At 39.1% G+C, this 18861-nt stretch overlaps 1 protein-coding gene across 1 annotated transcript in view; it reads left to right on the top strand.

Annotated features, from left to right (window-relative positions):
• Positions 1-18861, top strand: part of ccser1 (coiled-coil serine-rich protein 1) — a 127277-nt gene that overhangs the window by 54353 nt on the left and 54063 nt on the right. Inside the window, exons 9-10 of the mRNA XM_080499342.1 lie at positions 6282-6359; positions 12624-12704. Of these exons, the coding sequence (XP_080355468.1) occupies positions 6282-6359; positions 12624-12704 (159 nt within the window). The remainder of the gene's footprint in view (positions 1-6281; positions 6360-12623; positions 12705-18861) is intronic.

The raw sequence follows: 18861 nt of genomic DNA, 5'->3' as shown, positions 1-18861 counted from the left end.
TGAAAATTTGAAATCTAGTTATCTGTCAAGTTGCGTTCTTTGCATCCAGCCTGAAGTTGCCAAATATTTAAATTATTTCATAATCACAGGAGAGTCTGTGAGTTCCTATCTGAAGAGCATAAAATGTAATGGGGGTCCAGTGTTATACGCCATTTGAGCTAATTGGCCTCATTTTATAACCCTTTACACTACATTTAATAGGTCTCTGGGATAACTGTAGACATAAGGCACCAAGTGGTTCTTAGTGCATTTTTGGAAGTCTCAGAAGGCAGATTAATTCAAGCAGAACTGGTCTAAAAGGTCTCTGCAGTGGGAAATCTTTACTTTCAAAGCGGAATCATTGTATACTTGTGACATAATGGTCGCGGGGACTTGACATGCAGTGGAATACAGATGGCAGGGGGTCACATGATGCCTGACCAGGTTTTAATCATGCAAGCATTCAGGAGGTACACACTGACTGGTCACACACAGGAAAAAGGAGATGATCTAATATTATTTGGATCAGATTTCCTGCGCCCTTGTTTAATATGCTTTACTTTTGTATTTAAATGGATTAAAAAAAAAAAAAACAAAGTACACAATGCTGCCAGTAGACTTGGACTTTCCTGTGCCTGGACTTCATTTGGCTACATTGGTCTGTATTGTTGTTAGTTATGATGTAAATCAGTGGTCCAACCTCGCTGTTGTCCTCCCTGGAGTACCTTCAAGACAGCCTGACATTTTTCAACTGGCCTCTCTTGATACACTACCTTATCCAACTCTTAGTTTATTTAATCTCTTGTTTATTTAGTTGTTGCCTCACAAATGCATCTCACTGTAGTGAAACCTTTCCTATGAAGCATTTTAGAAACAGATTGTGGAAGACGGGATGATCATGTCTTATGAGTATTGACTTTCATCTCCGTAAACGGACCTCTCATTTCTCAGTTATCATTATCATCAATTCAAAGTTCAGTTAAGGATCTTTGTGATCATGTTTGAAGCTCTGCACAGTCAGCTCTGTCTGCAGTGCTGTACATGGCAGAATTGTTTGAATTGATTTTGTTTTAAAGCTAATGCCCAATGGGTTTTGTTTGTTTTTCAGTGTAATTTGAAACCTATAGGTTTGACAAACAATCGCCCACAACAGTGAAACTGCTTCCCCCTGGCTTTAAAATCTGGAGAATACTACAGACGCATTAAAATGGCAGCTTGAAGTGAATGTTTTTGGATTATTGTTTTGAGGCTTGTGTGTGTGTCTCTGCTTTGAAATAAAAAAATTTATTTGTGCTGCTTTCCAAACACTTATCAATTTTTTTTATTTTTTTTATTTTTTATTTTTTTTAATGTTTTCACAACATTATTATTGTTGGATATGATTGTAGCCTTAAATACAGTGAAACTATGGGAAAGTGTGGTCAAAGTTAATATTTACTTGTACAATTCTCTGTGCCCTTTCCCAGGTTTTTGAAGTCTCGGGCTCTGGATAGATGTTTGGGACATTGGTAGAAAGACAACAAGGAGGATTTATTTCATCATTTTGTTTTTTATTTCTCCCACCCTTTCCCTCAGTTTCAAGAAAAAAGCAATTTGTTGAACAAATTGAATGGAACAAGCTGTTGAATTAATATATATACAAAACCCTCACACTCCGTCATTGTGTTTCTCCCCCCAAAAAAGTTACCAAATTAAATAATTTCTGCTAACAAGGGGAATGCAATTCATCTCCATACCCTCTTCAAACCAGCTGCTGATTGCAAGCATAGAGAGACTTCAACCCCCATACAAAATCACATCTCTTTTACAAAAGTGGATGCACTCCAATGATTTTGATCAGATTTATCCCCACTGAGGCCATTCCAATCACATTAGAAATAAATTTGCATGCCCCACTTTTCTCCCATAGCCTTTTCCATTCAATTCAGCTGGGAAAAATTTGGTTGAAACGCTACCTGACGGGTGACTTGATGCACTTTATGGTGCTTCTTTGAGCAAACAAAACAAAGTTTGACATTTTAGTTTCGGTTTTGTTTATGCTTTAAAATGAACCTTGCAGCAGGGTATACCGAAATGCTCTGCAATGCTTGTCTTTGCCATGTCGATGTACTTAGTTTCTTTCTCACATTTTTAGAATTCCATTTTTCTCTGACTTCTTATATTTATTCAACTCCTCCTTTTTGTCTCCTTTGACATTTCTAATGTGTTTTTTGACCTGCAAACAAACTACAACACTGTATGTGTCAACTTGAGTTTAGTCTCTGGCTTATTTTTACCATTTGAAGCAAGGTTGCTGTAATACATGAACTCACATGCATGAACACACTCTCACAAACACAGAATGCAGAAGGATACCCACTGTGTGGTTCTAGCCAGACAGATAATTTAGAACAGCCTTCATTGCTATTTGTGTGAGATTCATTTTGGAGGCTGACTAATGTAGTAATTTCCACAGCATGTTTTTTTTTGCATTTTTATTATTATTCCCATCCAAATCTCATGTCAGTAATTTATGTGTTGTGTGTGAGTGTCTGTGTGTATCCTTGTGTTTTGTGCTCTTAAAAAACAAAAAGTATTATCTGTAAATATAGCTATTTCCCTTGTAAAGGCACAAAAAAAAACAATTCACCAACTCCAAGGTTTTGTTTTTGGTAATTGTTTTTTTTTTTTTCCCCTCCCGAGTGGAAAAGGTATTCTTTTATAGATTTTATGACCATGGAAGCACAGCTTTCAATTTTATCTTCCTTGACCATTACCTCCAGCCGAGGTAGAGCACCACCACACAGCTTAACAGCAATTAAAACAGAAAAATGAGGAAGCCAGAAGACCCAAGCATCAAAACTTTTTCAGACCCGTTGCAGGTCGTTTTTCTGTATTGACTTTTAAAACCTCGGGGGGTGGGGGGGGTTGAAATATGGCCACCATTTCTGCAGCTTAGGATGGAAAGTGTTTATTGAAATGAAACGATATGTTCTAAGACACATTTTAAAGCTTTTTCCAGTTGAACAGTGTCTGACCCCTCTGACATCCCTATTGTACCTTTGAAATATGTTTTCCAAAAACCAGTTATCTGATATTCACACCCACTTCACGCATCGATTGGTTTTCAGAGTTATGCTTTTGACACATGAATTTCGAGCACATCTTTTAACTATACGTTTGTGAATGCATACCAGATAAGATCGTCGGTGCTGGGCGTTATTCCCTCATTCAAAAGTCCATCATTTCTCATCTGTTACTTATTTGAGTAGTTCCTCCTGGCAGCGGCCAAACGCTGGCATTGAAATGTTTCTTGGCTTTCTAAACGCATCTCATTCTCACAAACACAACCTGTTCTGAATGCCGTGCAGGAATTTGTTCCAATTTGCCGCAGTGGTCAACTGACATTCAGAAATTATTTGATTTTCAAAGATCAAAGGTCAGGGTCACTGTGACTTCCTGATTTCTTGTGATTTCAGAAGTACTTTGTGAAATTTTGCAAATGTGGCACTCTGTCAAGAATAACTAAGTCGAGTTTTCTGGTGTCCCGATCACTGTGACCTCATGTTTGACCATTTTCTGAATCTAAAAATACAGACGGTTTACATATTGTGAGTCGACACAGGCATGAATGTCAGTTTGTAGTCTGACAGCTCCAACAAGCTATGATTATCTTTTTGCTTTTCTGGTCAACGATATTCATCTTTTCATTATACTTTCCAGTAGTATCCCCCCCCCCCCCCGTTATATACATGCACCTGCATCTCGAGCAGTCAAATACAATCCCCTGTGCTTCCCTCAAACTCTATTCCAATACTGGAAACGGTTTTGCTTCAGTAATTCCTAATCAGTTTTGCAATACATCTACCCAGGAAACATCTCACACAAGTGTTTTTTTGTTTTTTTTTCTGACCACACCACTAGCTTTACCGCCAAGTAATTTTGTATTTTTTCATGTGAGTCTTTGTCTTGATCATTAAAGAAAGTGTTATCTATTATATGTTTCATGAGGACAGGATATTCATCATGCCTGACTATAAAGTACAGGTTTTTGATTGTCCATTCAATCAAGGCACAGAAAGCTGAACTCTGCTGGAAGCTACTGGACCATTAGCTGAATCAACCTCCCTCCAGACTCAACAAGTATCTCTCATGCAGATTATGATTGTTTTAAACTTAAATCTTCCCCATGTTGAGGTATTAAACAGTAATGGGGTATTGCATCCCATGGTTGGTTACTGGAGTCACATATTTTTCTTGCCTAAAACTGGGCATTGGAAAGGAAAGAAAGACATGGGAGGGTCATTAGTCTGTGACAGGACCAATACAAAGAGACAAACACAGTCTTTAAAAACTAATGCCATTTCAAGAGAAATGAATAGATTTAACATGCATGTTGAAGGATGTGGAAGAAAGTCAGAGTGCCAAGAGAAAACCAACTATGTTATCATGTTGCATCTTGGAACCATGTAGCGACGCTCAACATATTCCATTAACTTACAGAATCCTATAGCTTCTATAATGTTAAGTGGAAGCATATCTTGCTTGTCAGTGTCGTGATGGGCTACTTTATCTTCTAGAAAGAAGCAGGATAAGAGCTTATCCTATTAAAAAATGTGTTTTGGTTAGAGAGTGGCTTGGTAACCCTTCTAGTTGCAGCAACCACCCCACTGTGCAGGTTAAAATCTAAATGTCACATTGAAAGTGGTTGCGTATTGCTCTCGTGGACTAATTATATTCCATTTTGGAATGACATAGCTTACAAGCTGACAACATTTGTATATTTTTTTTAATTAAAAAATACTGTAGAACCACATTGGGTTTTTAAGAGAGGACATCTAACAAGAGTGGATGTTTAACCGACGCACATCACCAGTCTTGATATGAAACTCTTATCTCTGAGGAAATAGTTCTAACCCTCAAAAACAGTGTGCCATTGCTTTCGTTTGCTTTTGATGTATATAATTGAACACAGAAATGCTGTAGCTGGAGGACGGTTCCTTGCTTTCAGTTCACATTATGAAGGAGTTCATCCTCGGAAGGTATTTTGGTGGACCCTCACATGTATGGATTGTCTCAAGATTAATCGCGATACCTCTCTTGCCCTTTCAGTGCTTGTTACTCATACTGTACAGGTTACACTTGTACTTTTCAGAAATTTTATGCGACTTGAGGAAAAGTCAGGGACTCGTCGGCAGTGTTTGCATCAAAGAGGTCATTTAAAGGACGGTGTTGTAGCTCTATTGCTCCCCGTGGTCTCCCTCTGACTCTCTGTGTGTCCTTTAGCTAGATGGCTCCCCACGGTTTCAGACCATCATGCTCCGCCTCAGGCCCTCTCTGTCCTCTCGCTCTTTCTATCACTGTCCCCCTTTTCTCACGTTTTCCCCCCTCATTTTCCTCCCGTTATCTCACCCCTCTTCTCCTCTTCTGCTTTTATGTCCTTGAACAGATAATGACAGTCTGTCTGTCATTTTGTTCCCTCCATCTTATCACTCTTCCGCTCTCATTCCTTTTCTCCTGGCCCCTCTTTTCCGCCTATCCTTGTCACTGTTTGTCCACGTTCTCACTACCTGTCAACTTTAGAAACAAGTTTAATATTTTTATGAGAACTGCTGGGTATAATTTCCTATTTTGGACTCCCCTGTGGGCCATTTTCTGAAAGCTCCTTTTTTGCTTTTCCCAGACTGGATGTTAAAATGACAAGGCTTCTGAAAGCATGACAGTGAAAATGAGGTTGACAGTCTGGACATTATGTTGTTTCCATCAGTTAAGGAGAATTCACCACAAATCCATTTGAGTTGCAAAAACTAAGCCTTTTTTTTTTCAGGAGATCGATGAGCTCATCTGAAGCAGGTCATAATTGTGAACGTCACACATGTTGTTTGTGCATTATCATTTAGAATCCTTTATGATTTCTTTTGAAAAGCGTCAGAAGAATACAATTATTTTTGTATGTATTCTATTGTTTTTGTCATTGCTTTCTGCCTGTGGAGGAGCTTTTCTTCCTCTCCTCTACAGTAATGTCCTCTGACCACACAAGGTCATATTAAAGTGCTGTGTCCTCTCTGGTGCTGCTTTAGGATACAACAAGTTTATCACAGCAATGTGGAGGGAAGAGGAGATCACAGGCCTGCAGCAGGCACCACATGACAACTTTATTATACTGACACACACACACACACACACACGCGCGCGCTTTGGTATGTTGTTATTCTTGCTGCCTCTCTGTATTGCTTTTGTGGGAATGAGTTCTGTGGATAAATCATTGCTGTCTGCTCCGTCCTGAGTAATGCGTAACACGGTGTCTTGTTTCTGGTGTCTAGGATCCGAGCAGAGAGGAGTGCTTGCTGCAACAGTTGAAGGAGAAAGATGAGCTGATTGCCAGACTCCAGAGTGAACTGGTAAGAAACCAAATATACATGACGGGTTGATTTTGAATATTCAAAGCTTTTTTTTTTTTTTTTTCAAATAAGCTTTCTGACTCACTCGTCACACATTTTGTTAACCTCTTAGTTCATCATAAGGCCAAGTTGGCAATATGGAAAGCTGAAAAGCACAGCTGGACCTTGCAGGATGTGTGAGGTCTCCAAACGCATTTATTGGAGAAACAAAATCAATCCCTTTTGTTCACAAAAATGTAAAATTTTTACATGTGTATCACCAGTCAGTATTCTCACTATTCTGATGGGGGTCATTGGGCAAATTACTATTGCAGCAACACATCATCAGTAGGGTAAAACTAACCTGTCTCAGGACAGTCTAAACCCAGCTCACGTTCCAGCAAAGATGCAATCGTATTACTATCTCAAATAGAGATTTTTGTGTCATGAATTGGATTATTGTCAATCTTGCAATGGTCTTTAAAAGTATTTTTTCCAACAGTCAATTACTGTAGTCATTGCTTGCATGTTGAACATTCTAATGAAATAATATGGGTTTTAAATAGTGCTTTTCTGGACACTCAAAGATGCTTTACATTGCATTATGCATTCACTCTATAATCAATGGTGGTAAACTACATATGGTGGGGCAGTATGGGGTTCAGTGTCTTGCCCAAGGACACTTCAGCATTTAGGCAGGCAGAGAGGGAAATGAACCTGCAATTTTCCAATTGGGAGACGACCGCACTACCAACCAACCACTCTCATGCCGTCCCTTATGATGGTGACTGATCATATATACACAGTATTTTCACTTGTAAAATTGTAAGGCCACTGTAACGAGACAGATTGATAATTCTATTTCAGCCACAGAGTGCAAGCAAATAGCAAGACAAGGTCAAAACCCTGTGCATGACTGCCAACAATTCTGTCGGGCCTTTTAATTGAAATTAATATACAGAGCTTTAACACTATGACAGGTGAAAATGAATTACAAATATGTCTTGTTCACGATGCCTGCTTGTGGCCTGAATGTATCAGGCAGCAGGTAAACATTTGGTGGGCAAGCACAAGGTTCTGTGCGAGTTTGACCATGGCCCAAATTGTGATGACTGGACACCAACGTCGGAGTATCTGCAGAACTGCAGCTCTTGTTGGGTATTCGCACACTGCATTGATCAGGATTCATCTAAAGCGATCCAAGGAGGGGAAAAAAATACTTCAGCCAGTTTATGTCAGAGCTATTTTGAAAATTATACATTAAACACTTCAGATTTGAACTTCATTGAAGATGGAGAACTCTTCAAAATGCTGCTGTGACTCGTATCAAATTTCTGTTCATATTGCACAAGATTTAAACGATAAAATAATCAAACACTTTATCTATTATCATTTCAATTTGAAACTGCAGTGGTATCCATCTGAAATAGCTAAATAAACGGTTTATTATTCCATCTCTGCATGAAGGCTTTACAGGTATGGTAAAACTAAGACAAACCAGCAAAGTATAAAGGAAAGCTTTCCTAAATAATAATTAAAGTAACTTTTACTTTCTGACATTTAAGAAATGAAGCTTTGCTCATCTATTTTTATCTGTCACAGTTTCTTTCTTTTGGTCTCTGTTTTTCTGAACTTTGAAATTAATATTTAAAGCTGCTTGAATGTTTTTAAATTATTAGTTTTAAGGATATAAATTAAAGACTAATTGCCTTTGAAGCACAAATCTCTTCATTCAATTTTCAGTGTTTGATATATATATATATTTATTTTTTTCAAGGGAGGTTTAAAAAAGATTTCAAAGAACTGAGAAGTCTCACTTTTGTTGGAGGAGTTTTGTCATTTGTTTTCCCCTTCTTGATGGTGATTATCGACTTTTTGGGTCTTCACACTGCAGAGGCGTAGAATCGTCTGAACACGTAGAGATTGAGACAAAACAAACAGAGGCTGTAAGTGTGAGTGGTCAAACATGAAGTCACATCAGTATGACAACGAGTTACAAAGCTCATCTTTTCTCAGTTGAAGTAAATGCTAGCATCATGTAAAGGAAGAAATTACTGAAATTCCAGTCACACTTTCAGTTTTTTAAAGGTCTCTGTGTTTGGATAGTTGAAATATGTACAATATACTGGTGAAATAGAGATGCATTTGCATTTAAATGGAGATTTAAATGCAAACGGTGTCGTTGGTGTTTTTTTTCTATTGTTTTGCAAAGCTGATTGTTGGATCATCTGCAGAAATGCTCCATACGGCAACGTTTTCTCATCATTTGTCATCTTCTTGTCTGTAATTTGTCACCTGTTCTCTCAAAGTAATGCAATGCACACATTATTCTAGGTCTCAGCAGAGTAATGTGCCAATAGTGTTATTGCAGTATTGTCAGAGATGTCAGTCCAAACCACTGACCTGAGTCTATTGTGACATCTGTTGGTTTGATTACTTTCTGGCACTCACATCTCTCTTTTTTCCCTCCACTCTTTTGTTTCACATCCTCTCTCTTGTCAGCAGCACCAACCCTCCTCTCTCCTCTCTCTCCCTGGCTCTGTGTAGTACTTTATGCAACTAATGTGGAATTAACACCAAAATAGCACAATTTGAAGCCTGGCTGTTATACAGACAGCCGGTGTCACCATCATTTCACCCTCTGAAATTCAGGTTGACAGGCAATGTTGCAGCTGTGTTTTTTTTACTTTTACTCTTCGTTGCACCTTCAATATTAACAAAATTGATTTTCCATAGCTCTCCATTGTGCACAAAGTCTAAGTTTCGTGTTGTCATTGTTTTTGGTTTCATTATTGAATCTTTGAGAGAACATCCCATTGGAAATTAGTTTAATGAAATATTTTGGATTCTTTGTCTCAAGAGATTGTCTGCAGTCTTGAGTGGGAGTGGAGAGAAATGCATTTAAAAATTCCTTGGAGCTCTTTTGTAGATCCTGCCAAACAGACTAAAAAAAATATCTCATTGTTACTGTACATGTAATGTTTTAAATGGATCATTTTAGTTCATTATTGTTGACAAATAAAGAAGGTTACTTTATTTAGCGGGGGGTATCTGGTCTCTCTGGTATGTATACTTATTGTTTGACCCAGATTTAGCAGGTGATCCCAGCTGACTATGGCCAAAGGCTAAACACACCCTGGACAAATCCTCACAGGGTATAAATAGAAAGTCAGACAGCCTCAATTTAGAGGCACCAAATAACCGTAAATGGATGTTTTTGAACCAGAAAACCAGAATACCTGAAAAAAAAAAAGCCAACACAATGACATCAAGTACATGCAAACTCTGCACAGAAAGTCAGAGTTTGCACAGAGTTAGCACCTTCTGCCAGGTGCGAGTGCTAACAGCATACTGTTCTTTGCAGTTGTGCTTCATCTACAATCTTGAGCTCAATTTCCATTTTTATCCAGTATGTTCATGATAGACAAATAATAACGATAATCAGGATCATAACATATTTTTTCTTAACACCTTTCATTCCTATCTATTTTTTTCCCAATGCAACAGTTTTTGTATTTTGTAAAAGTGTTTCAGAAAGAAAATTGAACGTGTCAGTTATGTCAGTGAGGGTATTGGAAAGCAATATAAGAGCAATTAGCACTTTTCAAGGTGGCAGTATTTAACCAAAGCATTAAAAAATGATAGTGTCACGCACAAGAAGGTGTTTGACCAGAATATATTTCACTTAAGCGTGTCAGGGAGCTTGATGTGCACTCGTACTGGTGCACCAAAGGACTGATTAAAACACAGATGGCACTGTAGCAGTGTCAAATTGATATTTCTTTTTTCAGCCTGATCAAGGGGTGTCAAAACAGTCTGAAGGTAGGCACGCACACACATCCGCTCACTGTCTCCTTCAAGCACTTGTCTCCTTTCATCTCCTTGGCTGAGGTGGCAAGCATGAGTGTAAAATTTACATATTATTGATGAGATTAGCCTGAATGAAAACGTCAATAATGAACATGTAGTTCAATTTGAATCTCTCTGACTTTGCTTAATTTTACAAGTGTATCGAATAAAGAGGCGCCTGCTTATATCAAACATAGAAACATGAAATATGATTGTAGGCACTCGTTGGCTTGTAGAAATGTTTCACTTTTGATTAGAAATACAGCTTCCCTGTGTAGTGCACCAGTACTTTCAACTTTAAATTTTCACGTTTAATTTTAGTCATACTTCATGCGTCTACAGGGAGATTTAGGTCTGCGGTGAAAGGTGAAGGCACAGGGAGCACACCCTAAAAAACATGTCTCAGTATCCTGTATTTAAAGGCCTAATTTGAGTTCAACCTGAGGGGGGAATTGAGATGTTAAATCAAGAATTAAACATTTGTACTTGGATAATTTATAAACGCGTTTTCTGTGTTGGAATAAATAGTGTTAATAAAAAAAAACTGTTTAGCTCATGGGTAGCTTGTGACAGGAAAGAAGATATCAGATATTGAGAACCATTTTTTTCCCTTTTTCAAATTAATGTAAATAAACACCTTCACATTATTAAATCTGAGAACAAGGTGTATACACTCCTGAGTGAAGCAATATGACACAATGGTAATGCATGCTATGCTTAGTTTAAGGCCCAAATGCCTGTTATTGATTTTTGTGTGAAAACTAACATCGCTCATTAATTAAGTTGCATAATAGTCGAAATAGATTTAGTGGATGTTTTATCTTAGTTTTTACTTTTCGTATTCTGGCATGATGAGTCTGCCTTCCCCTCGTGTCACTCGTGAATCCATCATTCAGAGTTTAGGCCATGCAAATCACTTGTGCATGTATGCACAGGCACACATGCACAGACAGATGCCAATCAGCCTTCAGTGTGTGACGGTGTGTGTGCATTCATCCATTTGGCACTTCTTTCTGACAGACATGATTTTCAGACACCGTTTGCACAATTGTTTGAGGGTACATTCAGTTATGTGTGTATTAATATATGGTGTGGTACCAGACCTCATCCTTGCTTCAACCTAGATAAAAAAAAATGTCTGCACCATATGCCCTTGTAACACAGAGTGTGGCTTTGCTTCAGATTTATGACGTTGTGTCGTTTTGGGAGCCTGTTGTACAAGTGAACACCAGTGATGGTGTATACTTAACTGTCTCAAAGAGAGCCGGAAAAGAAACCTTGTCGCTGCAGCTAAGTTAAAGTGCAGCATTTGAAGGAAAGGGCTGCTTGTAGCCAGTGCTCTCCTCGCTCCTGCCTCTGTCTGTAAATCTGCCAGTGGAAACCTATTAATTATCTCCGAGAAGGACCTGCTAGCTGGCTGGCCATCACTAGCTGTCACTTTTTATGAGTTTTCTCCTCTCTCTGCTGGTGCATTTTGTTGAAGGACCATGCTTCAACTGCAACATTTAGCAGCAGAAAGCCTCTATTACATTTCAGGCTTGATTAATGAAAACTGATTTTTAACTCAATCTGTCAGCCCACTTGTGCTGCATTTAAAGAGGGCGGTCTATGTTCGTGTTTCAGAGCCGTAACATAAATTTGTCTCCTTTCTTTCTCCTGACCATAAACTTATCCTTACACCTCGGGTTTTGTTTATTAATTTTAATCAAGGTTAATTAATTTCCCAATACTTCATAGCCACATCAACTTTCAACACATTTTGTTCCTCAGCCCATGAACAGGGTAGGTCGAGCATGTCAGGATGAAAAGTGACGTAGAGCTCCTGCTGGAGAATACTGCTGGCTTCTTCGCAGTCAGGGGACTTGGAGCCTGCATTTTCAAAATAATGACACAAAGGTAACACAAGAGATGACAAGTTCTTGGTCAAGGTAAAAGTGCACAATTTTGAAGGAAAGGGCCAGTGCTGTTCTTTCTGTACTTCCAACTGTAAATCTGCCAAAGGAAACCTATTAATTATCTCCTGGAAGGACCTTTCTTGCAAGCTGGCCAGCACTGGCCATCACTTTTTATGAGTCCTCCTCTACTGATACACTTTGCAGAGGGCCCATGCTCCAAAATTTGGCTGGTGGAAAGTTTTACTGTAATTCAGCCCAGTTTTTATGGACTCTTTGATTTCAAGAAGAGACAGCCAATGGGAAGGAAGGGTTGAGATGGTTTGAAATTGCAGGGTCTTTTTTGTAATTTTTTTTTTTTTCCCGATGTTTTTTTTATAGCCAGCTTTAAGCACGGAGGCCAGCTGTATTGTGAGTGGAAGCAAAGCAAAACTCTGCTGGGAGAGTAGTTGTTCTCAATTATTTTTATTTGATGTTGCTTTTTTCGTTGCATTTTGTGAGATTTTGGCCTAGTCTGATGGGTTTGTGTTTGTTTTGTATGCAGGAGAGTGCCAAAGCTGCCCTGAAGATGAAAGACTGCCAAATGACTGACCGCACAACACAGACCGAACACATGGGGCCAGAGGTGAGATACACCCATACAACACATACACAGGCTCCTCTTTACTCTGCCAGTCAGTCTCTCTCTCTCTCTCTCTCTCTCTCTCTCTCTCTCTCTCTCTCTCTCTCTCTCTCTCTCTCTCTCTCTATACTCTCTATACTCTCTCTACTCTCTCTACTCTCTCTACTCTCTCTCTCTACTCTCATTGTAGGACACCTCACTCAGATCCCATGTTACTGAATGAGGTTTTGGGAAAAATAAGTGCAACCTCCTCCTTTTTAATTTTTTTTCACTACTTTGTCATCCTGCCTGTGCTAATGCAGTTTATGCTGAGCCTCCGTGACCATCACTCCACCCTTTCTTCCTTTCTTTTCCATCTCTTTAGGAGCATCTTTTAATGCTGAGCTAAAACTCGAATCCATCTTACTCTTTCTCAAGATGTTTTGCTGCTGTGACAGTCATATTATAGTCCACTGCATGCTCCTCCCTTTACTCCTTCGATTCCCACGATCTCAAAGAGAGTGCTGAGCCACTTGGTACCTACCTGCCTGCCAGCCTAATGTTCTCAGCTGACACGGCCTCTTTGGCTTCACAAGGGGCTGACAGTATGGGAACGCAGCGGACTTAATGGATGACTGTCTAAAAATGGCTGCCTGGAACAGAAACGGGACCAGAGTTTTGGGGTCTCATTCTTTCACTGCTAAAGCCCTTGTTTCCTCTCCTTTTTCTGCCCTAAAGGTTTTTTTTTCATACCTTTACTACAACGTTAAAAGGAAATGGCTCTGGCATTGTTTGAGTGTATCGGTAAGCAATCTCTATTCCAGCATGTCAGAATTTGCTGATAGAATGTGAAGAACAGAATAAATACATTGTTTGGAAGTCCAATAGTTTGAATTACTTTTGTGGGTAATTTGGATCACATACAGATGTCCTGTGTAGCTCCTTTGAGTTATGGGATGGTTATAAGTTCAACCAGGAATCTTTAAGTCCTACATAAGAGCTATGCATGGAGAGACTTTCTGCAGAGCGGTGAGGTGCTTCTTAAACAAGGTAAAAAAATACGCATATTCCCTTCAGTGTGTGAAGATAAACTGTTATAGTTATGGCAAATTGCATTTCCATAAAATTCTTTTAATAATGTACTGACCCTCTTACAGTACAGACAGACTCCTCAGGATATTTAAATACAGTAGCTATAAAATCAAGTGTCACATCAGAGGTAAGTTATATAATGGTTAAAGGCTAATATATTCATAAGTGATTTGAATATCATCTAACAAAACCAACATAAATTGAGGAATGACTCAAATATGTCTTTATATTGTGCTTCTCAGAGATTTACTGAGATTAATAGGTTAGCCAACTAGCCCCATGATACCCTGATTTATATGCCTGCTTTGTACAAAAGTGAATGTAGGGCGAAGTTGTCCAATCCTGGTCCTGGAGGGCCTCTGCCCAGCTTGTTTTAAATGTCACCCTGTTCCAACACACCTGATTTTAATGTGGGGCTCATTATTAGGCTTCCTGCAGACCTTGATGATGACACATTCATGAGATTCAAATGTGAGACAGCAGGAAGACACTGAAAACATGCACGAAAGTGCCCCTGCAGGAACAAGATTGGGCACCACTGGTTCAGAGCCTGTTCTCAGTACAACAACAGAGGACCTCTGCTTACCAATAATGAGCTGATTTTGGTAGAATAGCAAACAGTACTGTAGCATTCAGAGAGCATTCTACCATTTTCTCTACCTTCACAACATGGTTTGAAACTATTTGGCTTTAAAAAAATATTTAAAAAAATAGTTTTCTATTGGGAGAGATGGGTGTTGACTAGTTAAATACTTAGTTTTGTTACTGACCTTGCAATGTTTTTGTTAACAGCAATTCATGCTCACATAGACTATTAGATAAAGCTTTGTAAGTGAGCTCAGTACTTAATGGTTTAGCCACCATGCCCGTGATCACTGCTCATCTAATACTGCTACTCTCCAGTTCAGTACTGGAGGAAATGTGAACTGAAAGTATTTGGGTTATTCTAAACATAGATCTTTTGCAGCTAATCACAATACAAACTGTACAGAAAGACATTAAAAATGGTGCCGACTTTCTATTTTCTTACTGCCTTTTCATCCTAAAGTAGCTGCAATGTAAAGCTTGGAACACATTTTTGGGTTTGTAAACCGTTAGATTGCAAAGCATTTCATGAAGGTAATGAGGGTAATTTTTGTACAATTCAGTACAAACTTTACCCACTAATTAAATGTCCATTCACTTTTTTTGAAGACTACCAAAATAAACCATTTTATATAAAAGATGTTGCTGCAATAGTTGTTTCACATATATTACGTTGTTTTGAATACATTTTGATGTAAAACAGCTCAGGTGTGGAATCTTTGTGTTTTTTTTTACAGTATCCTAATGGTTCAAAAAAGAAGATATGGAACACTGTATTCCCTATACATTTAAAGTGTCAATGTTTGATCTTGCAATATGTGTGGAATTGTGAACTTTCCGGTTAATAACATGCGATAGATAATTGGTGGAAGAAAGCAATAAAAAAAGTAAAGGAAATGGGAAAACATGACTAATTCTGAACCAACTCCAGGCATAGATAGATGATATTATACGAGGTACGAGAGACTCCTGACTCATGCCTCAAATACAGGCAATGTACAACGAGAAGTGCAGAGGATCCTGACACCCCAAAATTGCAGTGCAACTCTGGATTGTTAGTGACACTCCCTTTTCCTTTGTTTCTTCTGTAATGCACAGTGAGTCACCAAAACAGGTGGAAGCAAGACAGAAAACCTTACTGTGCCTCAGAGAAGTGCCACTTTGCTGCTGCATGCACATGAAGTTAGAGCCTTGAATACTATAATCTTTTCACACCTGCCATCAGTCAGTCAGTTGTTTCTTTCTATTTTTGTACATTTCTTTTACATTGCACACCCATTAATATACATACTCTGCCGTCTCTCTGCACTGTGCTCCTGACTAATGCATTCCTTATAATACAATCTAAAATAGACTGCATGTATTGGAAGGTGTTTGGCACTATAGGTTGCATCTATCAAAGGTGTGGGCATATTTGCAGCTTGTGTGTGTTGATGTACAAGTCTACATGCATGCCCATGTTTGTCATTGATTGTGTCTCTGCCTAAGCACATGTCTACATGTCTTGTGGCCTTGGACAGTCAAGTCAATAAAATACTGTTACAAGTGTGAAAGTATCATCTGTCAAATGAGTTGCATTTATCTCTCAAACAGTATAATTGTGGATATTTGTGGTATTATGTGCTGTCATTGATCATTTGACATACAATACAGCTTGGTATGGTCAAGTCAATAACAGGATTGTTGTTTTAAAAGCTTCTTTATTCACTGCTCGTCCAGATGTTTGTCAGTGCACTGAAAGCCTGGTGAAACAGTAGGCTGCCTCTTGAGAGGGTGTAGATTTTTGTAAGTTATTTGATACCCCCTGATCGTGTCTGATTCATTTTGATTAATTTCATTAAAACTGATTCAGATAATCATCACAGTGATTTACCTCACCAGGATCACTTACTGGAAAAGATACTCTGACTTTGTTCTCACAATACAGTACTTGGGAAGAGAGAGTCAATCTCTTAAGATTCACTCAGTTATATCATCTCCGGGAGGTGAAGTGGGTTGATTAATTGTCATGTAATCATTTAGATTTGAGGAGTGCCACGATGTGTCTCATCTACCCTGCAGGTGGAAAGTAATGACGTGAAGGGATTGAGCTATAGTCACAGATCTGTGGAACACAGTGATGACTGTGTTAAATGTTAGTTTAAAGCTTTGTTGTTTTTCCAAACTCCTTTCGCGGATACTGTTCTGTCAAGACCAAAATAACCTTTTCTCCCTAATATAGTGCATTCAGGTTTAGAAAGTCTGGCCGGTGCTCTGGCGTATGGCTATTAGACTATCACCATGCTATAGAGTCCTCCATATGCTCAGGCCTCTTGAGTAGATGGGCTCTTAATTAGAGGAGCAGCTGGCTGCCCGCTAGCGAGCTCGGCTAGCAGCACAGGTGACTTAACTCAGCAGTCGCTTACAGCATGTGTGGCCTGATTTTAGTCCCCTCCACCCCGTGCGCATGAAAGAGGGACAGGCCGACTGAGAGTGTGCACTCGTGTATGTTTATGCGTGTGTGGGAGATGCTGCAGCATGCAGTAAGCCTATATAGGTTAGCTACCCCAGTGCATCAAGGACAGTCAGCTAGCAACAAGAAGTGTGTCTACAAGTGGGGCAGCTATTTCTACTGCTTCCACCACTTCGCAGGGTTGACCCCCCTCTCCCAACCACTCCCTCGCTCGACTGCGTAAGCCGTCTTTTCGAGAACGTCCTTATATTTCTTCCTCACTTTGCTGCCTTCCGCCTCCTGTTCCACCTGTTTTTTGTTCTTTGATCCGCAAAAGTGCAAGACATACTATTCAGAGGTTCCTTTCCTTTCCTTTCTTTTCCTTTTTCTTCTCTCCGACTTTTCCAGAGCTCCATTAATTCATGAGGGACGCCTCTGCCCTGTTTTCCCTCAATCGGACACTCTTGACCTCCACAAAGTTATTGTCTGTTAAAGGTGTCTCGTATGTTATGCTGAGATTTAGGAAGGTCAAGAAAAGTGGATTGCTGCGGTGGATAAATCAAATCTTATACTACAACTGAGTCCGATTAAATGACAGCGTAGATGTTCATCTTGTTCATTTACACCAGCTGTCGCTACTAAATGAAAATGGACTGCTTTGTCAAAGCTGCTGTGATTGATGTGCCATTTTGCATTTATCATGCACCATATATTCTCCAATCGTACAGTAATGTCTTGATTCATGTCCGTAAACTAGTTTATTATGCAATATATTAGGTAAAAAAAAAAGAAATCCCGGACCTCTCAGTCTACCAGATGTCAGTGCAGTCCTTCTGACCTTCTTCAGTTGTGAGCCAGAGCCAAACCGGATTTTATTTTTTGGTATGAAGACAGATTGTCACTGTAAATTAGTGAGAATTATAAAAAAAAAAAAAAAAAGTGTGAGAGGAACGAGTGGGAGCTTAGCTAGTGCATAATATGTAGTAAAGTTTTGTGGGTTTGGTCTGCGGCCACATAAAAGTTCAATCCTCAAATATAAATAAAGCGTCTGTCAGCCGATGCAATATGTTACCCCCTCTTTGTCATCTTTGTCATTCTGACCCTGTGTTGGCAAAGTATTAACACAGTGATTTGGTGTGTGTCAAACAGTGGCACTACAGGTGGTATTCTGGGACGCTGTCGGACGTGCAGCTCAGGAAAACTCAGGCAACTGCCTCATTCTGACAAGTAGCTGTGCAGCATGACTCAAACACAAATAGAAAAAAGTATGGCCTTTGCGCTTGAAGATTTCTTCTTTTGTGAACATGTCAAGTGTCAAGCTGGCAGGTGAAGTGAAAAGGAAACAAAGAATGGGTAAAACAGAGGTTAGTGAGAAAATGAGAGTGGATATTTTATGTCCTCCAGAGACTCCTATGAGCAGGGGTATGGTGGCTGTTTGAAAAGTTGTTTTTTTGTGTGTTTTTTTTTTTTTTATAGAAGGAATTGAATCGATTTAGATTGCTTTCTTTCAGCGAGCTAATTTCATGGGCATTCTTAAAAGGAACGTTTTATGGGTGAATCAAAAGCTGTTGATGGTTGGCTCAGTCTTGTTCCCCTTTCTCACTCTGTCTTTTGCTGACATTTTCTATTCTCAGAAGATTCGTGCAAGTTCAAGTTATTTTCAAGTTATTTATTTTGACTCCCATTTCTTTCTTTTATACTCCCACTACTTCTTACACATCTCCCTCCTCACCCTGACCTTCCTTAGTGGCGTCAGAACAGAGTGAGGTGTCAAGGTATCGGTGAGAGTTGTTAATTCTCATTACATTTACAATCTTTCCCCTTTTGTCTCTCATTGTTGTGTCTGAAAGGTAGTATACCGATGTATGGATTTCATTTTCATGTGGCAAGGACTCGTCCTTCCAGGCTTGGAGGGCCGTTTCATGATAGTATTAAAATCTACCAATTTAAGTGATCTCTTTTCGAAAATTTTATTTGCCCAATAAACAGTAAAATATCAATATAGATATTAATGTGAGGAACTATGTAAGTGTTTTACATGTATTTCAGCATAGCAACACCAACACAAATTTT

This window comes from Blennius ocellaris, assembly GCF_963422515.1.
Source record: "Blennius ocellaris genome assembly, chromosome: 7".
NCBI classification, from domain to species: Eukaryota; Metazoa; Chordata; class Actinopteri; order Blenniiformes; family Blenniidae; genus Blennius; species Blennius ocellaris.
This window is presented reverse-complemented; position numbering and strand designations above follow the sequence as displayed.